At 33.9% G+C, this 25,715-nt stretch overlaps 1 protein-coding gene across 4 annotated transcripts in view; it reads right to left on the bottom strand.

Moving 5' to 3' along the window:
* The window catches only part of LOC110025215 (chromatin remodeling protein EBS-like), a 31,980-nt gene extending 7,881 nt beyond the window's left edge, over positions 1 to 24,099 (bottom strand). For 2 of the 4 annotated variants that reach the window (XM_020725551.1, XM_020725550.1), the window contains exons 1-4: positions 23,774 to 24,099; positions 23,324 to 23,666; positions 23,151 to 23,219; positions 3,546 to 3,684 (exon numbers count right to left, since the gene is read on the bottom strand). In XM_020725551.1, the coding sequence (XP_020581210.1) occupies positions 3,546 to 3,684; positions 23,151 to 23,219; positions 23,324 to 23,666; positions 23,774 to 23,846 (624 nt within the window). In that variant the 5' untranslated portion in view covers positions 23,847 to 24,099. Of the gene's footprint in view, positions 1 to 2,660; positions 2,988 to 3,545; positions 3,685 to 23,150; positions 23,220 to 23,323; positions 23,667 to 23,773 lie in introns of those variants that run through there. The other 2 variants (XM_020725548.1, XM_020725549.1) reach the window with 2 other exon arrangements.
* Between the last annotated feature and the right edge of the window lie 1,616 nt (positions 24,100 to 25,715).

Raw genomic sequence — 25,715 nt, 5'->3', positions numbered from 1 at the left:
TACTGAGTTATATTCAAAATTATATTTATACTATTGGAGATTAATGTGGAGAAAAAATAATAAAAATAAAACTCCAATAAATTTCCTATCCAAGTGAATCCACACAACACATTTTTTGAAAGAAACAAAAAAGACTAGACATTTTATAACTTATTAGAAAATGATTATAATTATGTTATTGAGTTGAATTTATTTTATTTTTAAATTAAATTAATTTATCACTAATTAATGATAAATTAATATCCTAATCTAATCATAATTTAATTCATTTAATTATGACAGTCTTAACCGTAATTAATTAATGATTAGTTATTTTGACAAATTTTAAATGGATATGTAAAATAATTAATAAAAATTAATGGTACTGAAAATTATTTCTTCAAGTAAGATTCTAGATAATAATTATTTAGCTTAATAAATAATTAATTAATGATATATTAAGAATAAATAACTAAATCTTAATGAAATCAAATAATTTAATCATAAATAATAAATATTTAAATCTTTTTTAAATAAAAGATTTAAATACTCAAAGAAGTAGCCAAGCAATTCACCAAGAATTAGTCGGATTTAACTCGTATCAAATTAAGCAATTTTTAAAATTTAACAACCTCAAGATTTATTAAATCCTAATTTACAAAATTTATTAAATTCACTAAAAGTTAAATTCCAAATATTGCCAAACAGCCCCCAAAAAGTTTATTAATAATTAATTGATGATTCAATAAAAAAAAGATAGAAAATATCCTTAAAAAACAAAAAACTTAAGATCAATATCACATACATAAAACAAGATATTGCTTTAACAGACATGAACATTGATAAATATATTAAAAATAAATTATTATGGTATTAAAAACTAGATTTGTAAATAAAGTACCGTTATTATAACAGCGCACAGTATTAAGACAATCCAAACATTAAAAAAAAAAAGATTACAATTCTGCAAATTAAACGAGATAAAATAATAATTAAATAAACCTGAAATAACAATAAATTAAAAAATAATAAAACTAGGCTGCACAAAATTAAAAAAATAGTATTAGACAAAAAACAAAGAACAAATCGATTAAAGAAAAACAATGCTATAGTAAAATCAAAATAAGGAAATAAGAAAAAATTAAATATAATCACATTCAATGTTGCTTTGACAGATGTAGAAAGGGATCAAAAGATGGACTAGCAGTTTCTAACACAAAACTGAAGATGTGTTCGGATTTTAGAGGGTCATGTGATACAGAAGAGGGTTGCGTTCAACTCTTAGACAATATGAAAGAAAAATAGCACGTGTTAAACTTAAGAGAGGATTATTGTCAATATAGAGAAGATTGACAGGGCAAACAATTGAGATCTTGCAAGCTTTGTCACACCGCAGCTCTGCTAAAAGAAACTTGCTTTCCGCTCACTTAATACTATACATGATAGATAAAATCAATAGAGTTATGTGTGAGAGCATACTGAGCACAAGGGTTTAGAAGGGTTTTAAAAAAGGCCCTAAGCAAATAAGATAATAGTAATAATAGTAAACTAAAAAATTGGTAATTAACTATAATAGGCTTTATTTAAACACAAAATTAATAAAACTAAATAAGGCGTGCAATATTTTAAATGCTATACCACCACAACAATAGCACCCATAGTGCACTTATTTCAACTACCTCCACCTTATTATGCCAATAGCATGAGAAGTGTACCTCTCTGTGCTATTTGCTATAGCATATACTATTTTACACCATAGAGATTTATGGTTCTTCACTTAGTAAACTCCACCATCTTCAACATATCTACAAATTGTCATCCACATAACTAAAATCCTAAAAAACACAGTGAGCAGCATAAAAAGTTATAAGAAACTTGTAAGGTTTTTAACTAGACAATGAATAGCAAATTGATAGAAAATTAGGGAACACGGAAAATATAAGGGATAAGGCAATGCAAAGAGATACAAAGCCTTCACAAGCACATGTGAGAAAATCATCAGTATGCGAAGGAAGGAAAATAACTTTTAATTACTATTGTATGAGAAGAGGAATCAGAATCCAAAATCAAGAACATACAAAAAATAACTGCAGAAGAAAATGAGCAATGGCATGGAAGGTAAACACGGAAGCCTAATAGTGCTAAACTCGGCACAAGTAATCAACCCTAGCTCCTATGACATGTCCTCTCGTGCATGATCTACTCCTCAAACTTGCTGTTAAACAGCCCCACCATAAAAAAGGAAAAAGATTGCATTGAAGTCAGCCTGTACTTAGCATCCACATCTTGTAAGTGGAGTATAAAATGAAGGAAGCCGACATTTGGGACAAAAGTAATAGTACAATAATCACTAACACATTACTAGCCATCTACTATTTAGTAAGGCACCATACGATATTGCCTACTTCCTTCAAATCACATCATGAGGAAACTTCAAATTGAAAACAATGAAATTTTGACCACATATAACAACTATAGATAAGCAAACTTACTGTAGGCATTCAAAAACAGGTCAAGAGAAAGGAGCAAGATTCTCAAAAGAATATCATCTACAAAAACTAAAAAATAACCATGCAGTCCTCTGACATTTAATGAAGCATTCTAACATAGCCTTGCTTGAAATCACATCATACAGAAACTTAAAATAGCAAAATAATGAAAATATGGCCACAGATTTACATAGAAGCATACTGATAACATCATACAGAAACTATAAAAATGGCCATGCAGTCCACTAATATTTAATAAAGCATTCTACCATAGTATTACTTGAAATCACATCATACAGAAACTTTAAATAGCAAAATAATGAAAACATGGCCACAGATAATTATATAAAAGCATCCTTATCTATCGACATTCCATAAGCTGATCAAAAAGCAAGGGAAGAGGACTCCTGAGAGATTGCCATCCAAAAAATATGTGAAAATGATTGTGCTTTGCACTGCGTTAAGGAGTACATGGCAGTTTGCATAATATTGTCGAGCAATCTTCAGAAGAAACTGGAACTATGGAAACAACACATATTATAATGACAGTTGGAATACAACAAAAACAATTGCTTTATAGCCACAAACATGCCTGAGAGATCATAACTCGAACCACAACAAGAAATTATAGGAAACACTAAACAGTTCATGAAGTAAAACATTCAGAATTACAATTTTCAAATTAATAATTACCAAAGAATATTAAGATCATGTATTTAGGGATACAAACAAAAGAATAATACAAGTTAAAAGAAACAAGGTCAAAGAAAAATCATGTATAACATTATTTTTTTTTGTGGTTCAATAATTATGTAAAATCTCCAATCACCTTTCAGATTAAGTTTAGGCAGGCATACATGGAAATCTTAACTAGAATTCATGACCATTTGATTCAGTAAATTCAACTTCTTTGATTAAAAATGAATAGTTTACCATGATGGTTGGCCAATTTTTTATACTTTTCTAAAATGATATCAGCGTGAAAAATTAAAACTTATTCACTTGCATTCATCTTATAGACTTGTACTCATAAGTTCACATCTAATGTTAAAGCACAGAAATTAGTATAATCCTCACCTTAGGCCCCGACACTGGGGAAACAGGATAGCCATTTGGAGACCTTTTGGCATCATCTTCAGAGGAACAATCTGAACAAACGAAGTGATCCAGCTTTTTGGCTTGTTCTATGGACATTTCCATACAAGAAGGATGAAACCTGACAGATTGAATGCACATTAGGAGACTTTTACTTGGAACAAAAAAACAACTGCAAGTCAAAACAAATGTAAGACCTCTAATAAGAAATAAAATAAAATGAAGGAACATCATACTCCACCTTTGTTCACTTATACACACAGTTCCTTGATATTAGTAATCAGAGCTTAAAATGCAGTTTGAAGGCCGACTATGGAAAAAATGGCATACGTAAGCAACTAAATTATCACAAATAATATCCAAGTCACTCAATTTAAAATCATCTACACTTTAAAGAGTGTAGAAAGCATTAAATTTCTCATTAAGATATCAAGAAACATAATTTCTTTTCTTTTTTAAATCTCAGAACAGGAAATAGGGCTACTAAATGCATTTAAAAAAAGTATAAGCAATAACATTCACAAGCAATAAATTAAGGGAATATTGACGTGGTAGCTTCCTCCCATGACTCCAATAGCACTACAGTGAAACGGGCTTAAATTGCCACGATCAATTTCTCGTCCGAACCGGTCCAAACCAAATAGGGCCGACCAGCTCTCCCACAGGGGATTGACGCCTTCTTTCCATACCGAGTTGCATTAATGCGGGAACAAATCTGCGATTCTTGCTACAGTACGCGGGATTAAATTGCCATGGGAATGATTTCTCGTCTAAACCAAACCAGTCCAGAACCCCTAGGGCCGACAGCTCTCCTACAGGGTATTGACGCCTCCTTTCCATAGGGGGATCCAATCCAAGTTATATATGGATTCTATAGTCTTTTCAGATTTAGTTTAAATTTCCATCAAAATAACTCTGGTGTCAATGTTTTCCCTTCTACGGTTGTATTTGACGATTAGTGGGTACTCTGGTTGTATCTCGTCCGAGATGGTGATTATCCCCGACCTTCACAGTCCCCCGCAACCCTCCTACCATCACCGTCGCCGGATTTACTACAACCACTAGAAAACAGCCACATTACTATTTTCCTATAGATGTCTACCGCCTCTCCTCCCCTCACAAACTATTGTCCCCTTTCCGTCATCATCCCAAGGACAGCCCGCGCGATGCCTTTCCGCAATTCCAGCCCTCCCCATCATCGTTGTCACCAAATAGGGCCGACCAGCTCTCCCACAGGGGATTGACGCCTTCTTTCCATACCGAGTTGCATTAATGCGGGAACAAATCTGCGATTCTTGCTACAGTACGCGGGATTAAATTGCCATGGGAATGATTTCTCGTCTAAACCAAACCAGTCCAGAACCCCTAGGGCCGACAGCTCTCCTACAGGGTATTGACGCCTCCTTTCCATAGGGGGATCCAATCCAAGTTATATATGGATTCTATAGTCTTTTCAGATTTAGTTTAAATTTCCATCAAAATAACTCTGGTGTCAATGTTTTCCCTTCTACGGTTGTATTTGACGATTAGTGGGTACTCTGGTTGTATCTCGTCCGAGATGGTGATTATCCCCGACCTTCACAGTCCCCCGCAACCCTCCTACCATCACCGTCGCCGGATTTACTACAACCACTAGAAAACAGCCACATTACTATTTTCCTATAGATGTCTACCGCCTCTCCTCCCCTCACAAACTATTGTCCCCTTTCCGTCGTCATCCCAAGGTCTTCAGCTTGTTACCCAACCACCCAACCACCTTCCCCTCGCTGCCTTTAAGCCTCTCTACCACCTGTCGTCTTCCTTCTCCACTACCAACACGTAGTCCACCACCATCGATCCTCGCCATAGGGGGTCTTCTATGTTCGTGTCGTTTTCTTATTTCAAGAGACTTGATTATAATCCCTTTTGAATTTCAACATCAATATTTACATTTTTATTGTGGTTTGGGCCAACTCTGATATCATTTGATATCAGAGATAGCCTAACCCCAATCTCATCCGAGGGTTCTAGCATCTGTCATAACCAAGACATATTTCCACCTAAAATTTTGCTTTCTTGCCCTACATCGCCCTTAACTCCCTCCACCTACTCACACCTAAAACTTGGTCATGCCACCAAAAAAGAAAATCATCAGAAGCTTGAGAGAAGGACACAATGTCATTTAGGAGGAATTTACAAATAGTTGTCCAGGAGATTTGAAGGGAAAATATGTAGTGAGAAAGCTGGAAATGACAACCAATGCTTACCACCTTCGAGAGGAAGCAATCCAAATGGGTATCCCATAGCCACAATGTTGAGTTGCTAGATCAAAGAAATGAAATGAATCTTTAACCCGAAGATATGACTTGAAGTATCTAAGAAGCTGAATTGTGAAATAAAGGACACGTCATATTTTGACGGCCACAACGATCCAGACTAGTTCATCGAGTGCCTCTGAGCCTTGAAATGTATTTTAAGTGTCAGGATGTCCCACCGGACGGGATGGTAAAGCAAGAAGCCAACAAGTAAATTTTGGAAGTACCTACACTGACATGAGGGAAAATACAAAATTATGACATGTTCCAAAATGAAACAGAAGATACAGTGTCAATTCCTACCAATTCACCACAAACGAGATGTTCAGACCCTAGTTTCAGAAGTGGAGAGACCGCATCATCGGGCGACCACCACATGTTACAGGCAAGGTTCAACCCCAAGATCTTGAAACCAGAGCATCCAAGCTGACCGTGCCTGAGGAAACAGTAGTTGAGAAAGGAGAAAAGAGGGCACCAATCAACATTCTCAAATCCATCCCAGCCAAGAAGTGTTTCAAGGGCCACCAATTTGGGCATATTGAAGCACATTGCACAACCAGGGGATCATATTTTCACCGAGCGTGGATTTGTTAAAGAAAGGGCAATGACACAATAATCACTGGAAAAGATGAGAAAGCAAGGGAGAATTATTAGATTCCAATTGATAAGGGAGAAAAAAAAGTAATTCAAGCTAATGTCCTACAAGAGCCTTCAATAGAATTCAGATTGGTGGTCCAAGACGGTCCTAAATCCAAGGAATCAACACCAAACACCCAACAACTTCAGATAAGACGATTTCAAACTTTTCATATATATAGCCCACATCCTGAGTTGCCCCTATTGAGGGAGGTCAAAATCGTTAAAGATGAAAAGATTTTGAGTTACTTTTGAAAGATTGTATGGATTTATTCGGATATTAGATTCAATTCAACAGTGTGCCCACGATCAGATGTCCATATAGGAAGGATAAACTACATCTTTGAAATTTGTTTTAGGAGCTTGATGGGGAAGAAAATTCTTCAATAGGATTCAAGTCCTATCAAAGAAGGAGATTGACTTCTCCTAAGTGGTTGCTAATGAGCGTTATCCAGCATGCCAGAGATATCGTTCCAGAGTTGACCTCTCCTAACAGCCTTGTTTATCAGACACATCTAGCCGAGTACGAAAAGTGGGAAAAGTATATTAAATATTTACTTGTCCAAGATTTGGCTTGCGAGAACAAACGTTTTTATATAGCTCTAGCTCGGATTGTGTCCAGAGAGAATGGATATTTATTCGATCAGGATATGTTTTGCATGGTCATGCCTACAGGATAAACTTGCTTAGATATTAAGTTATATTTTATTGATATATTGAATGAATCAACCTAACCACTCTGAGGAGACATAAAACTTCAATAGAGGAGGTTGAAGATCCCCCAACCCCAAGAGAGACGGACGAGCTTCCTCCTTGTGACTCCAATAGTGCTACAATAATGTGGGAGCAAATTTGTGATCCTATCTACAATAGTGCTACAAATATGAGACCGAGAAGACAAATGACACGAAGAGAAAAATACATGCAAAGAAATGAAACATCAAAACTGAAATCATTAAAACACATCTGCCATATCATTAATGTTTAAAGATACAGTTGAGGATCTAATGATCGACGTGGCCTCCAATAAATGAAAATGTTAATAACACAATGTTTTTGATGGTCTTAAATCATGTGAAAATGTGAATGTCAGATGCAAACTTCAACAACAACCATATTTCTATCCAGGAGCCTTTCAAATTAGAGAGCAAATGCTGGACAAAGAATGCAAAACATCATAGATCTAATCAAATTCAATATTTTTCTCTGGTGTAACAAATTGCAACCAGAAGCCAACAAATATAATATGATATAATGTACACAATTAAAACAGTAACTGTAGCATGACCAATGGGGCTAGGCAAAAAGATCCAAGACATAATTCTGTGGAGTTAGTCAAAATAGAAGGAACATGAAAAGTGTGGCATAAATTTTCAAGTCAAATCAATATAAGTTTAGTTTGCACAATGTCAAAGTGATGTGAAGGACGATAGCATCCGTGTGTCATATCATAAACTATTTAAAAAAGAATGAACTCCAACCTAAAACAGACTAAAACAATTAGCGATCAACCATAACTTTTACTCGTAAATTCTGATAAAATCGTAGGTCCCATGCATTAAATAGATATACACATTCAGCTCAAAGCAAAATTAATTATTAAATCTAAAGAAACCCAATTTAATAAGAGAAAAAAATGTATTTATCAACTTCGGATAAGAAGCTGTAGCTTCCCTAAATTTTTTATCACTAATAAGTAATCAATAGGCTCTGAAAAATCTCACTAATCATTACTCCTAATGATTTAATTGTACAAGATGATTTTTAAAGAGGCAGATAAAAATTAAGATCTAACAAAATATTTAACCCTCATTTGTGAGCTTTACATTCAGGTTCTAGGACTTGTGCCACAAGCTGAGTAACTATTCCTCTAAGTTGCAAAAGGGAACTTTTGATAATTGATTGTCTTCAAGCTCAATAAAATTTGCTGGCATAACTTTTATAAGATTGATGCTTATTTCTCTAATATTCTGGAAAATTTTATCTAGTATTAAATAGAAGATTTTAGGATATTTGTATTAATGAGAACACTCTAGAATATTTAATTAGAAAGAATCTAGACTATATTTCTATAGAAAGAAATGCAAGGGTTCAGGACTTTCAAGATTTAGTCTCTCATGTCTGTAACTAGGCATAACCATGATGTTGTTATGTCAGCTAAAAACTACTCGGCAAAGTTTAGTAATAAAAAAATCTCTTCTCTTCAAAAATTTCAAACAATTAGTATCAGAGCTTCGTTCAATTATTCATTGGGTGCTAAACAATTCTCAATATATTTATAATGGCTAACTCCAACCTCTCATCTGGCCCGATTCCAATCTTCAATGAAAAAAATTATGACTTTTGGTCTATCAAACTGAAGATCTATTTTTGCTCTCAAAATTTGTGGAAGATGGTGAATAATGATTCAATGTTCTGGAAGATACTCCGACATTTTCAACAAACCAAAAAAAAAGACTCACAAGCCTTATTTGTTTTACAACAAGCAATGGCAGATGACAACATTCCTCGAATCATGGGCGTAACAACTGCAAAACAAGTGTGGGACATGTTATTAGAAGAGTTTCAAAGAACTGAGAAAGTAAGTTCCATCAAATTGCAAAATATTAAACATGATTTTGAAAATCTTACAAAAAAAAAAATAAATAGATTGCAAAAGTTATTATTTCAAGATAAAGAAAATAGTTAATCAAATGAGAGTCTATGGAGCAATAACTTCTGACAAGGAAATGGTAGGAAAAATATTTTTCTTGTACAAAAAATATGATACAATAAATTATGAATTTGAATAATCAAGAGATCTAGAAACTTTATCAATAACAGAATTAGTGGGCTCGCTTGAAGCATAGAAAAAAAGGTTGAATAGGCAAAGTAAAACTACTACAAAGAACATCTTTCAATCTAAAAAAAATTTACAGTCTCATAAATCAAAAGGCGGAAGGGATCCACAAGAAAATTTTAAAATTAAAAATAATCAAGGAAAAGGTGATAAATATCCTCCATGTAGCATTTTGCAAAAGAAAAAGTCATTTAGAAAATATTGTTGGTTTAAAGGAAACCCACAGTGCCAAATTTGTAAGAAATTTAAGCACAAAGAAAATATTTGTCGATTAAAAAAAATCAACAAGTTAATTTCTCATAAGGGAAAAATGAAGATGAAAATTACTTTTAAACTTGTCAAGTTGCACTAAAGGAGGACAAATATACATAGTATATAGATATTGGTTGAAGTAACCAACAAAAAAAAAAGTCTTTATCCCACTAAGTAGAGTAGGCTACATGAATCCTTTTTCTCCATTGTGTTCTAATAATTGTCATATTTTCATTTAATTCTAATAAATTAAGATAATTTTTTTATACAACATGCCCAAATCCTTTTAGTTCTACCTCTAACTTTCTTAACATAACTCTAATATAAAACATCTACTCTCCTATCAGGTTTATCAAATGGTCGACGCTTAATGTGATCAAACAATTTAGGACGAATCTCTCTAATCTTGTCTACGACTAGAGCTACATCAACACTTTCAGGGATATATTCATGTCACATTTTGTATGTAAGAGACAAGCCTTAACAACTCATCCACCTAAGCATTCTAATCTCAACAACACTTAACTTAGTTTTATGCTTCTCTTTTATACGCTAACATTATGAGCCATAAAACATTGCACGTCTCAACATCATCTTATAAAATTTTCCTTTAAATCTAAGCGGTGTTTTTCTATCACAAAATAGACTGGCACATTCTTCCACTTCAACCATCCAACTTGAATTCTACTAATAACATCCCCATCTATATCACCATCACTTTGAACAATAAACTCAAAATACTTAAAAAGTTAACTCCTTTTTCATGATTTCATCACCCATTGTTACAACTTTACCATAAGATCTATTATTACTAAAATTACAATACATGTATCCAATTTTATATATGCTCAAACGAAGACTTTTAAGAGTCAAAAGATCCGAAAAGAACCACATGACAAAAAATGAAAAACATATTTTGTAGTCTTGAAAAAATCAAAGACAAAAATCAAAATAAGAAATCGTGATTTCATGGAGGCAACAAAAAGATGTGTCAGAGCTATTAACACAAGAAAAGAGAAGAGATACATCAATGATGTACTCTTACTGCCAGACAACGATCAAAACCTACTCAGCGTGTGTCAAATGATTGAGAAACAATACTCTTTGAACTTTTGAGAAAGAGGCTTGCATAATATATGATAACTAAGATAAATCCTTTGAAATTGCAAAAATCAAGATGAAAGAAAACATGTGTTTTTCTATTCAGTAGAGATACATAAAGAATGTGGCAATGAAGACACAAATAGATAAGTCATAGTTATGAAACAAACACTTGAACACTTCAACTTCCATATGCTGGAGATCTCCACCAAAAAAACACAAAAAGAAATCTCCCTACAATAAAGGGAATCAATGATGTCTGTGAAAGATGCTTGCTCGGTAAACAACATCAACAACTATTTCCATCCGGCAAAGTATGAAGAGCTAAAGAGCCATTAGAACTTATTCACACTGACATTTGTGGACCAACGTATATTCCATCACTAGAGAAAATTAGATGCTTCATCATTTTCATTGATGACTACACGAGAATGATATGTTTATTTCTTACGAGAACGTTCACAGGTATTTGTGATTCTCAAAAAATAATTAAGAATTATTTTGAAAAACAAAGTGGCTATTACTTGAAGATATTAAAAAGTGATAGAGGTAAGAAAAATTCCTCCAATAACTTCAACAAGTTGTGTGAAGAAGGCATTGAAAGATAACTCACGGTTGGATATGCGTCAGAGCAAAACGAAGTTTCTAAAAGGAAGAACAAAGATATAATGGGAACAACAAGAACCATGCTAGTGGATATGAGCATTCCAAAAAAATTTTGGACAGGCAAGAACTGTATATATTGTAGTTTATTTACTAAATAGATGTCCAACTAAAGCGACGAAAGAAGAGAGAATAATTGAAGCTTCGACGAGAAGGAAGTCGTCCACAAAGCATCTAAAAGTCTATGGTAGTATTTGTTATGTTCACATGACATAAGAAAAAATGAGTAAATTAGATGAAAAGACATAAAAGGGAATATTTTTTGGCTCTATTACTCAATCTAAAAGAATATTGAGTATATAACTTAAGAACAAAAAAGTTTACTTTTAGCAAAGATGTGAAAATTGATAAAAATGCTACATACAACTGGAAAACCAAAAATGTTGAAAGGAGCGTCAACATGACGTCAATAACACATCAACAAGTTGATATCAATAATCAATCAAGATCATCAACACAAGTCAAATCAAGATATAGATTCATTTCTAAAATTACTACCTAAAAGAATAAAATCTCTAGTAGAAATCTATGAGCATTGTAATCGGACAATCATGGAGCTAGAAAGCTTCGAGTAATACTTGAAGTTATTGGAGGAATTTTCCTTACCTCTATCACTTTTTAATGTCTTCAAGTAATAGCCACTTTGTTTTTCAACATAAGTTTTTTTTTTTTTTTTAAGAATCACAAATACTTGTGATAGTTCTGGTAAGAAATAAACTCATGTCATTCCTGTGTAGTCATCAATGAAAATGATGAAGCATCTATTTTGCTGTAGAGATGGAGTATGTGTTGGTCCATAAATGTCGGTGTGAATAAGTTCTAACAGCTCTTTAGCTCTTCATACTTTGTCGGATGGAAATAGTTGTCGATGTTGCTTCTATCACTTTTTAATATCTTCAAGTAATAGCCACTTTGTTTTTCAACATAAGTTTTTTTTTTTTTAGAATCACAAATGCTTGTGATCGTTCTGGTAAGAAATAAACTCATTTCATTCTTGTGTAGTCATCAATGAAAATGATGAAGCATCTATTTTGTTGTAGTGATGGAGTATGCGTTGGTCCACAAATGTCAGTGTGAATAAGTTCTAATGGCTCTTTAGCTCTTCATACTTTGTCGATATTGTTTACCGAGCAAGCATCTTTCACGGACATCATTGATTTCTTTTATTATAGGTTACCGAGCAAGCATCTTTCACAGACATCATTGATTTCTTTTATTATAGGGAGATCTCTTTTCGTGTGTTTTTGGTGGAGATATCCAGCATATGGAAATTAGAGTACTCAAGTCGTTTGTGTCATAACCATGACTTATCTATTCGTGTCTTCGTTGCCACATTCTTTATGTATCTCTATTGAATAGAAAAACTTTAGAAAGCATGGTAAAGTCAAATTTTCAATTATTTCATAAAGCGAGTGTTTAGAAAGCTGTAAAAGAAGAATGGAGAAAAATTTATGAAAGAAGAATGGAGAAAGAAGAAAGACAAAGTCCTTGAAGCAAGAAGTACGGAGAAAAGCTATGAAAGAAGTATAAAGATGATCGAGAAAAATAAGACATGGGAGTTAGTAGACTCTCCACAAGAAAAAGAGATAATTGGAATCAAGAGGGTCTACAAAAAATACCAATCCAGAAAAATGAGTTCAAAAATATAAAGCAAGACTGGTTCCTAGGGATACAAAAATTTGGAGTTGAATATAATAAGACATTTGCTTCAGTTGCACGACATGATACAAAAAGAGCATTAATTACACTTGCAACATAAAACAAATGGAAGAAATATCAACTAAATGTAAAATATGCATTTTTAAATGACTACTTAGAAGAAGATATCAATGTGGAACAACCTCCAGAGTTTGTAGTACAAGGTCAAGAAGACAAATTTCTCAAATTAAAGAAGAATTTGCATTGATTAAAGCAAGCTCCAAAAGCTTAGTATAGTCGAATTTACAATTATTTCATAAAGCAAGACTTTAGAAGGAGCAAAAGTTAGCCAACATTATACATCAAGACTCAAGGTACGAGCTTCACTCTCATTATCTCTTATGCATTAAATAATGAGAAGATAATCAAGGATTTTAAAGAAGACATGAAGGCATTCGAGATGATCGACTTAGGTCTGATGCATTATTTTCTTCGGATAGAAATAATTTAAAATGACAAGGAGGTTCCCATCTTAGAAACAAAATATACAAAAAATCATTTAAAGAAGTTTAAGATGAACAATTGCAAAATAGTAGCTATTCCACTAGACAACAAGACACTTATGATGGATGATAATGCACCAAAGGCTCACAAAACATTCTATTGAAATCTCATTGGAAGCTTACTTTGTTTAAAAACTACGAGACCAAACATAATGTATGCAACAAGCCTACTCTCAAGATTTATGTGAAGTCCACCACAAGTTCATCAAAGAGCAATTAAGAGAGCTCATAAACTACAAGGAACAAAGAACTATGGCATATTGTATGAATTCATTCCTAAATCAAGACTAGTTAGATATACTAACAGTGATTGGGTCGGATCAGTGGATGACATGAGCACCTTAGGATATGTATTCATACTAGATTTTGGAATGTTTCTTGGACATTAAAGAAACATGCAACTGTTGCACAATCATCTGAAGTTGAACATATTGCAGTTGCTACACTATAAGCCAAGCTACATGGCTAAAATACATATTAGAAGATATGAGTGATCCACAAAAATGAGCTACATAAATCTATTGTGATAGCAAATCAAATATAACAATGGCAATAAATCTTGTATATCATGGCAGAACTAAACATATTAGTATCAAATATCATTTCATTAGAGACGTTGCGGTCAATCAAGAAATTTAACTCAAGCACTACAAAAATGAAGAAAAATTAGCAAACATATTCACAAAAACATTTCCGAGAGGAAAGTTTAAACTGTTACTCAATATGATTGGAGTAATCAAAATTCGCATCGATGATGAGTGATAAAATTAATGTTTATTTCTTCAATATTCTAGAATTTTCTATCTAATCTTAAGTAGAAGATTCTAGGATATTTGTATTAAATGAATATATTTAATTATGAAGAATTTAGAGTATAATTTTCTAGAAAGAAATATAAAAGTTTAGAAGTTTCTAGATTTAGTCTCTCATGCCTATAAATAGACGAAACCATAATGTTGTTAAGTAAGCTAAAAACTACTAAACAAAGTTTAGTAATAAAAATATCCCTCTTCTCTTGAAAAATTTCCAACAGCTTTATATACATGTTGTAATGATTTAAATACAAAAGATACAGCTCATAAGCACAGTGGACGAGGTAGTGATAATAATCCAGGTCAATGTAACATATTTTCATTGTCCCCAGAATGTTATGGCCCCTAATAAATTTGGCAGGACATGTGACAGTCAAAATAATCTGACCTGAAGATCCTAACCATCAATATTGATTGTTTCATCCAAGTGGACTCAATACACTGAAGGGAAAGCTTGCCAAAGTTTTGCTTGACATCTTGGGCCTAGTTTCCAAATGCAGCCAATGGAAACGCTCATGCAGTATCTAGACTCGCACCCACACAAAGTTGCAGACCGACCAGTGACCACAGCCTCCACATTGGCTCACACCCAACTCCTATGCCACTATCTATTGGATCCCTGTTGCCAGCTGACAAATCCATGAAAGAATGCACGGCTATATGAGGGACCCTTATGAATTGTCCTTCATTGTGGAAAAATCTAAATTGCTCATATAATTTCAGTATCATATCTTTCCTAATGTAAACATTATGTTAAGATTTTCACCCTTAAATGTTCAACTTCTGATTTTGTATTTTTGATTAGAAACTCTCCTTGAATTGTAAAAATTCAATACACATTGGAATAAAAACCATTCAACAAAATTCCTCAAGTCATGTCACAAGTAATTTATGCTATGAATGAAATTCAGACACACCAAATTGTACAATTCACAGTTAATAAACCGCTAAGTTAACAATTAATTGTTTTGTTTTGATGCATGCCAGAAAAAAATAAATAACTCTTTCCAAAAAATAATTCCATAAATGCTGAATTTTAATCCAATGACAAATTTGAAACCATTAAAAACCACACTTTGAGCAACACTCACACAAACCATAAATCAAATTGTATGTGAGATTTGGCAAATTTCAATCATATACACAAGCCAATCACTGAAACATAGAGAAAAGAGAGAATAAAAAAAAACAATGAAAGGTTAATTTAGGCTTCACACCAATATAAGGACTTCCCCCATAATTTTCTTGTGAACACTCACCCAAAGAATTTAATATTCAATAAGCACACATTTTTTGTGGAAAAATAGAAATTTCATTAAGCAACCGATTGCAACTACATGTCTAACCATAAGAAAATTGTTGCATTCCCCGACATCTAAAGCTCTCTATAAAATCTCATGCAACATTTTTAGTGAAATGTAGATAAATTCAATCATAATGTCTCACCTATGAACTCTAATAAAACAGATATTAATGATATAATAGTCTTAGAAAAGAACATTTAGCTACAAGAACTATAAACATAACAAAATATTCAAGCACAGCATAATCACTAGCATGCGGTTCTCAAATTGCGCAAGGTTAGCGCATATGTTCACCAAATGAATAAATACTGCTCGTTATATCTATATTTAACAGCACCCCACGTAAACAATAACTTCTCCAAAACGATTGAACATATAAAGTTAATTGTGATAAATCCACCTTTTTCCATTAAAAAAAAAAAACAACTTTTCTAGCCAATAATTTTTTTTAAGAATACATCCCCAATCGAACATATGAATATAATTCTAAATTATACAAAAATCATATTATAGTTATCTGGAACAATAGCCCAGCTTGATTTCATTTAAGCTGGGCATTTATGATTTTATTGACCCAATTATATTGTCCTATTTGCAATAGTTACACCACAAGTTATTTTAGGATCTATTTTCCTAATGCAACTAGATGACATGATAAAAAAATTAAAAATTCAACGAAAAATTCAACACCACAAAACAATGGTTCGATCAAGACTCTCACTGTAATAAGAATCTAAATTGAATGAGATTTGAAAAATTCAATCACACGCAAACCAATTACTAAAGCATAGAAAATAAAATTATTTAAAGTGTAACCCTAGGCCTCGTGCAAATGCAAAAAGAACTTCCCATAAATTTGGTAGTTACCCCTCGCTCTATAAATTCAGCAACCAACAATCAAAAAAGATTGAATGAAAAATAAATTTTCTTCAAGCAACAACAAGCCTTTATCCCGTTAAGTGGGGTAGGCAACATGAATCCTTTTTCTCTCTCCATTGTATCCTATTTGAGTGTCATATTTTTCATGTAATTCTAATAAATTAAGATCATTTTTAAACAATATGCCGAATTCATTTTAGGTATACCTCTTCCTTTCTAAACATAAGTCGAAGCCAAATCATCCACTCTCCTAACCAGATCTTCAGATGTTTGACATTCAATGTGACTAAATCATCTAAGACGGTTGTATCTAATCTTGTCTACCATTAGAGCTCACCAAACCTTTCATGATAAATTTGTTTTGCATTGTCTCAAGTGACAAGCCAATTATTCACCTAAGCATTATCATCTCAACAACACTTAACTTAGTTTTATGCTTCTCTTTTACAGGCCAACGTTCTGCACCATAAAACATTTCAGGTCTCACCAACATCCCATAAAATTTTCTTTCAAGTCTAAGAGGTATTTTTCTATCACACAATAGTTCTGATGCATTCCTCCACTTCAACGAACCAACTTGATTTCAACTAATAAGATCCTCCACTTCAACCAACCAACTTGATTTTAACTAATAAGATCCTCATCCATATCACCATCACTTTGAACAATAGGCCCGATATATCTAGAATGTTGACACCATTTAATGATTTGACCACCCATAGTTACAACTTTGCCACTAGATCTATTATTAATAAAATTATATTCCATATATTCAGTTTTAGATCTACTCGAACAAAAACCTTTAAACTCCAATGTAGACATTCATAATTCAAGTATTTCCTAAACTCTTTATCTATTCTTATCCACAAAAAGAATATCATTAGCAAAAAGCATACACCAAAGTACATCCTCCTGTAAATGTCCCGTAAGAGCATCCACAACAGCAAAAATATATGAGCACAAAGCTGATCCCTGAATAGGTCCAACTGAAATAGGAAAATACTTGGTCAATCCTCCTTCTGTTCAAACACAAGTAACAACTCTAGTATATATATCCTTAATGGCTTGAATATAAATCATATCAACACCTTTCTTTTATAGAACTAAAAATTTCTCTTGGAACATCATTATAAGTTTTTTCTTAAAAAAATAAAAATCATGTGTAGGTCCTCCTTATTCTCTCTATAGTTTTCCATCAAACTTCTCCATAAATATATAACTTCCATTGTAGACTTGCCCAGCATAAATCCAAATTGATTATGAGAAATCTTAATATCAAGTCCTAACCTATGTTCAATTTACTCTCTCACATAATTTTAATGTATGACAAATTAACTTAATGCCTCATGTATGAGGCATTAACTTAATGCCTCTATAATTTGCACGCTATTGTAAATGCACTTTTATTCTTAAAATTGGAAACCAAAATACACTTTCCCCACTCCTCAGGCATCTTATTAGTTTTTAAAACAATATTAAAGACTTTATGGTAAACCAAGAAACTCTTAAATCTTCAAATCATTTCAACACTTCAATTGGAATATCATCAAGTACTACAGATTTTCCAACATTGTTTTTTCTTTAAAGCCACCTCACCTTTATTTTTACTAATGCGACGATAAAAAAAAAAAATCATCAAGCAAATGACAATATTTACATGCCTAAATAACTCATAGTAATAATAAGATAAAATCCCTTTAACAAAAAACAGAAGGTCCAACAGGAGGCTAATGATCAAATTTCCACTCCTATCACCGGATCTAGATGAGCTGCAACATCTACTTTCCATGAGACCTGTTCAAACCGGTGATTCCAGGAAGAAAACCACGGAATATTTATCCCCAAAATAACAATCTCTCCCGCTAAAGACTTGTAATGGCTGCACTCCATTTAGAAAAAATGTAATTAACGAAGGCACTGTTAAGTATTAGCTGTACTCAATTGAAACCACTGGATTTGCTACTCAGCGTGGATAATATGCCACAAAACTCAAAAAAAAAAAGGGCCTTCAGCTCAAATTTCAAACCGGTCAAATTCTATCTCTAAACACTGTAATCCTCTTCTGCAGACAGTGTCGACACCAAAGAAATTCTCAACAACGGCCACTTTAACTCACAGCCACAAGGCAAACGTAAAGCCGGTGAGCTTAAAACGAGCAAACTATTAAAAAACAGCTATAGCTTCCCCATTTATACATATTCTCGGAGAATTTATAGAGTACCACCCTAGCCATGTTTTAAAAGAAAGAAAATGCAATATTAAACAGTAAAAGCTAACTTAAAAAAATAAACTAGTAGTCCAATTATCAAAAAAAAAATTATTCTAATTTATTCATATCAATTCACATATCGAGCAATCTTTACTACAAACTTTGAAATTTACATAAGGGGGGAAAACTAACAGCAAACCTCAACTAAAAGAGTGCATCTACAGGCCACAATGCATGGAATTAACACTTAAAGAAATTCAAGCTACGACTGTAACCATAATACAACAATTCCAATGCAATCAGGCTAACAACTCAATAAGAAAGTGTGACATGCCTTTACTAATGCGAGAATTCTTAGTGTGTTCATATGAGTTAAACTAATATGACATTAGTTCAATTAAGTTTTGCATTGGCAGTCATTGGCAAGCTTGATGAGAAATAAACATCGACTAATTAATTATTTATTCTAATGCTTTTATTTTCTATTTACATACATTTTTTTATTTTTTTTTTGTGGTGAAAAGATTAATGGAGAATCAACAATAGATGTGGATGGCCCTTCTAGTTGAGAATTGTGTATATTGTGCCCATCATTAAAAGCGACATGCATTTTTTGTCTTTTTTTTTTTCATTTTCCCTTTTTTTTACTGTGTTTTGGCGGTTAAGAGATGGGAGGGTGAGGGCTATTTTGTTATCAGGTATTATGTTCTTTACAAAGGTCTATGGAGGCTAGTGGTGTGCGATGTTGAAAAAAAGCAAAAAATATCAATAAACTAATATTATAGGTTTTATTTGGTTCAAGTGTAAATATGTTGTGATTTTTACTCTCTTTAATTTTCTGTTATTGGTACGATTTTTTTGTTTTTATAAATGATCAAACAAATATTTTTTCAAATATCAAAACAAATAAAGTCAATGAACAGTAAATAAACATGTGACAAAAATATCAACGTAAATTTATTTATTTGCATGCTAAAATTTATAATTATAGCAAAGAGTGTTAAATAACCTTCTTAATAGTCCTCTGAAACCAAACTAAACTAAACAAATTAAAGTTCGGCTCAATTTAGTTCAATCTGAAACATAATTTAGTCGGTTCAGTTTGCTAAAGTTTATAAGCAAAACCAATTGGTTGAGCCAATTCGTAAATCACACCATTCAAACTAAACAAATGGACATTCATGATGGATGAATGGATGGTACTCCTCTCAGTTGAAATTACTCTCTTGCTACTATCATCATTAAGAAATTTATCCCCTGAGAATAGATATATTGATTTAAGGTGAATTTGATCTTGTATTTGGATGTTGATCATCAATTGGTAAATGCACAAAATATTTATGGTTAATCCATGGAGAATTTTTTTTTTAATGTTCAAGGACTTTTGTATTTGTGAGCGCTTGTACGTTAGAGATGGAGGGAAACATTTGATGCCATAAATAATACTGGGGAACCCATTCGATTATGATCTTCAATAATGGAGTCCATCCTCATGGGGAGCGCTTGTACGTTAGTGAGTACTAATCTTCGAATTTGAAGGTAATGGACCCATCTCTCTGATGATTTTAAAAAAAGAAGAGGGCCCTAAATTATGTATTTAAATTGGAACATTTCTACACATAAATGGACTCCATCAATTGTGACTTATAATAATATCACCCATCGTTGGCATACATGTTGAAATTAGATCGACATAGAAGTTGAAGTAGAATTTGTGTTTGGCAGATCCTAAGGTTTCATCTCAACAAGCTTACCGTGCCACCATAGAACTTTGGATGCAAGCCAAAGTGTTAGGTTTATTTATGTGATTTAGGAGCTTTGGCATGTTTCCTTGCAACCTTCCGCAGTAGGAGCCATATTGGCTCAATCATAATCAACATAATTGCTCAAATCTATTTTTTGTAAGTAAACTTTTTCCATTGAACTATAAGCCCAACTTACATCATCAAAACCAGCAGTGATAGATTGGGTTGTTCTAACCCCTTGTTAAAAAAAATCTTCTCAACAAGGTTGAAGGGAAGGTTTTGTCTAACTTAGAGAGCTATCAAGCCACAAGTCTTGAGTCTTGTCAACTATGGGTTTGGATGGAGTAGAACAAGCCTAGTATTTACACGCAACATTTTAAATTTTGTTAAACTCTGATATTTACATCATCAATTCTAGATAAAATATGGCGATCACGTACTTTGAAACAATCCAGAAAAAAATAACTAAATAAAATTTCTATAATCATCAGATTTTTCTAAATTTTTAAATTTCCTTAATTTTTCCTTCATTTTCTCTTTTTTTTTTTCTATCTTTTTTTTTTTTTTTTTTTTTTGATATTTTTTGCTTTCCTTGAAACTTCTGTAATTTTAGGATATTTTTCCTTTGCTTTTTTTTTATATTTTTTTTTACAGATAAGAAAAGTCTTGGAGCCTCACTCTAAACCTCCCCAATATGATCCAATGAGAGTGAAGATTTGTCACTTTCGAACATCCTAAGTCAATTGTCTGAATAGTCTCTCTCAAATTTGTGTATGAATCAACCATATTCTATTTAATTGCAAGCAAAATTAATGAGAGTTTGTTGTGTTAAAATGTTGTCTTTTTTAAGTCGCCTTAAATGCATTTCTTTGTGCTTTCTTTATCATTTTTTTTTCATTTTAATCCATACAAATTTTCTCATAAATATCATCCTAGCCACACTAAGCGCCGATGCCAAAATAAGAGAAGCTTAGTCTTGGTATTGAATTTTGACAAAAATTTTGAGAAAGATCAAAAGAGCAGAAAGTTAGTCAAAAGGAGTGTGGGACGCAACGACAACCGAAATTGAGCCTCCCGTCACAACAAGAACAAAGTAAATAGGCCTTGAAAAACTCTAGTCAAAAATAAAGATCATGAAAACCTCACCATCATGCCAAAAAAATTTATACATGATTTTTAAGTCAAGCACCACCCACCATGCTACGAAAGGTATATATAATCTGCCAATCTGCAAAGAAATGCACGTATGGACTTCTTTTATAAGATCAAAAAATGTGAAAATAACAAAAAAATTTCAAGGAGGAATCACCGCCACCCAAATATGTGTATGGACGGTATTTGTCAACCTTAGTTTTGTAAGGGAGTAAAATGACTACCATGTAAGAAAATGGTTGACACAATCAAAGTCAAGTTCGAAGATGGTGATCTGCTTCACTTTTAGGAGAAAATCGTGCCATGAGTCATACGCTGCCAATTTTGCAACGCTTTGCTCTCCTCTTAACATCAGGACACCTTTCTACCCACCCGCAACAAAAAAAGAAAATATTAAGAGGGATTATATTTTCAATTTTTTTATATGATAAACTAATGAAAGAAGAGGAGAGGGGATGAGATGAGAGGAAAAGTTGGCGTCTCAAAGATCGAAGAAAAAATTAGAATGGGAGAGGGGTGAAGAGTGAAAGAAAGTATAATGAAAGAGAGTAAGGAGGGGAGAGTGTAAGTACGAAAAGTGGAAGAGAAGAAAGTATGAGAGGAAATAATTTGTATTGATGTTATTCCCTCATGAGGTTCTTTTTCTCTTTTTTTTTTTTTTTGCTCTTCCACAATTTTGTGATTTCAAGCAACTCAAACTTGGAGTAGCTTTGGCACAAAGGGATGATTTGTTCGCTAGGAAATACTCCAATTGGCGTCAACTTAGTCCCCTCCCCATTGAACTATAGACCACGCCAACCTAGATATACCACAACTTACTCTAATTTCAATTTGCCACATATTTGATGGTCAAAATAGTGAATATAAGCTAGATAATAAATGCTTTGAGCATAAAAGAAGAGAAAAACAATCGCTAAAACCAAGCAAAAAAAATCAACAACAGAAAGGTCAACGATCATAAGATTATATCAAGATGCAATACTTCTGTTAATATTCAAAAACTCATCACAAGGAGACCATCAAAATAAATATGGAAAAGACTATAGCAAACACACTCCCCAAGCATACATCAAAGAACTTAAAAGCTGTGGACATATGATGTTGAAAGTAATATTCATGTTCAAAGAAAATCATCACATGAGAAATATGTCATCGACTATTAATCGAATCATAACACACAAAACCTTTATGATTAGGACTGTACCCCATAAAGGCACATCGGACTGACTGTGCTGCCAATTTATGAAAAGCTTCGTCAAACTTACCTACGACCACAATCATGTACTAGAGCTTCCACTCATTCACTAAAAATCAGAACATAAGTTTGGAGAAATTATTAGGTGTGGACAACATATCCGAAACTTCACCGTTCAATATAAAATGCACCAGGAGTAGACAACTTAAGAGGTGTAAAAGTTTGTGTGATGTTTGGACGATAAACACAATTTTGTGACCGTCCTGCGCACCTAAATAATTTCCAGTGAATCTGACCCCACTTACCAGTCCTTGCATGCTTCACACTGCACCATGAGGTCGTCCGGATTATAAGGCATCTCGCACTTGCAATACCTTCAAATACAGTTGGACAAAGTCAGAACCATTACCATTTTTCATAACACCAAAACAAACGAGGTAAAGGTAGCTTGAAAGAAAAAATCAGCGAAAGAAGTTACACGGCGACACGGTCAGGAGTGAAACCACCGGTGGAGGCCTTGTACTCAAAGCGGCAGAAGTAGTCCTCTGCCCCAACATTCTCGAGCTTAGTGTAGTTCTTGAAGGAGTGAACAACGCATTTTCCCTCGATAGTGTGTGCGCTCTGGACATCATAATGATCGGACAGAAAAAGCTCCTTTGCCCCGTGGAACTGTCGTCGACCGCCGATCGACTCTTCTGGTCGGTAATACCATCGAACCTTCACCTTCACGTTGTTACGGTGATCCGCCTCGATCTTCTCCACTCGCGCCACGTACGGAGGCTTGTCAGAGTCGGAAGGCCTCATCAACACGCAATCGCCCGCTGCAGAAACATCCATCATCACCATCCAAGAACAGAAAAGCATAGAATCCATCATCTCGATACAATAGAACAGAGGTGGACAAGGGAAGGGTAGGACCGATACATACGGCGCACGATCTTGTTCGTTCCCTTGATGGTGTAGGAATCGAGGTCCTTCTTCCCCGGCTTCGTCTTCGCCATCGATTACTGCCGCCGTCGAACTTCTCCTTCTCCAGTGAACCAAGCTCCAAGTCAAATCTCTCCCACACACTCAAGGCGCACTTGATCCACTTTCTATTTCGAACTTTCTCGGCGAATCCGCGGTGTTGGTGAGGAGAGCTCAGACACTGCGAATGGAGCTCCAACCCTAGCTTTTCTTGGAATAAATTACACTTTAACAGGATAGCTCAGTCTGAGCGCGTCCAAGAACAACAGTCTCTTGCCTCCAGCTTAGGATACCTTGTTCTTATTTTTTGTTGTGTGTATTTACATCTTCATTTATAATATTTCTATTCTTGATTGTGGATTGCTTCTTCACAATTTTTAATTAGGAAGTTAATTCAAATGAACTTCAAATGTGATTAAAAACAACATGTTCCAATATGATTCAAAATTGTTTGAAAAATTTTTTAATCATATTTGAATAATAATAAATGTTATACAAATTAATTTAACATTTGAGAATTTATCTATAGCATAAGCAATTAAGTGCAATCCAAAAAATTTAGGGGCTTATTTGGGTGCAATGCTTATTTACATTAACTAGAATATAATAAATTCAATAAATCCATATTTATATTGATGGAGATGGTCATGACATAATAAATTATTAATCCACATCCCAATCGAACTTACCATATTTGCATTTATATCTAAAAAAGATCAAAGCTGGAAAAAATAAATTTAACCGTGCGATGGATTTATTTTTCATTTTTTTCAATGTTTGGTTGGATTTACGCTAAATTCATATTCCCTATTAAAACTATGCTCTCAAACACCTCCTAAATTGAATAATAGATATACACATTTTATAGTTGATTATAATTGATGTAGGACTCTTGGGTGTTGATCTGCTCGAGCAGAAGATCGATTCAAGCTCCCTTCTAATGGGGGGAGGGGGTGGCGTGCCCAATTTCCTGCCTATTCTCATACTTACCTTGTCCGTCCTCAATTTATCGCCTATTTATATATGTTGCTTGTTGAATACTAGCTAGTTTTGTCTCTTTTATTTCAGTTGAGCCTCTAAGGTGTTCTTCTCTGAGAGTTGTATTTGACGACGAGCGATGCTTTAGTTGTACCTCGCCCAAGGAGGTGACTATATCCATTCACTATACTCCATCATGTTGTCATTCCATGTCCCAAATTGTCCAGGTTATGATCGTAAGTCCCATTAGTCACCTCCATCACCAATTTCTCATCCATGTCAGTGTCTCACAACTAGTTGGTGATGTCCTGCAGCCTTGCTCGTCGACCATCCAACCACTTTGTTTGTCCAGTTGATTGCAGGCTTAGTCGCTTCCTTTCAACGGCCGCCACAATTGTTCACGAGGCACCGCCATCTCACTGATCATCTTCCAATGTCGGTCTCCCTCCCTGTCGGTCACCCCTACATCCTCTAGCAGACCACCACCCCTATAGCTTTCCAATAGCTCCCGGGTTCACTCCCCGACACTTCCAACGATCGACCACTTCCAGGACCCCTTCCCAGCAGGCCATCGAGCTTATGTTAAGCACCTTGAGCTAAGTCGTCAATCTCACGACGTCACTCTGACAGCTCCCTCCACCGACTGAATATACGCATCCCATTCGAATGGGTTGTTTATGTCTTTTGTTGCTTCCTTTGTTTATTTATTTTTACACTCATCTTATTATTTGTTGGTATATATGTTGTGGTGTTATATGTCTGAGTCGTTCTTGTAATCATTTTAAAGACAATAGTAAATATATTCGTTTGAGTTGTGGTTTGTGTTAACTTCAGTATCATTTGATATTAGAGCTAGCCCAATCCTGGTTTTAGCCTAAGGTTCTTTAGTATCCCCCCCCCCCCCCCCCCTCCCCCCCCCACCCGCC

This window comes from Phalaenopsis equestris, unplaced genomic scaffold (assembly GCF_001263595.1).
Source record: "Phalaenopsis equestris unplaced genomic scaffold, ASM126359v1 Scaffold000294, whole genome shotgun sequence".
Lineage (NCBI taxonomy): Eukaryota > Viridiplantae > Streptophyta > Magnoliopsida > Asparagales > Orchidaceae > Phalaenopsis > Phalaenopsis equestris.
The sequence above is the reverse complement of the archived record's forward strand: the minus strand, read 5'-3'. Positions and strand labels throughout refer to the sequence as shown.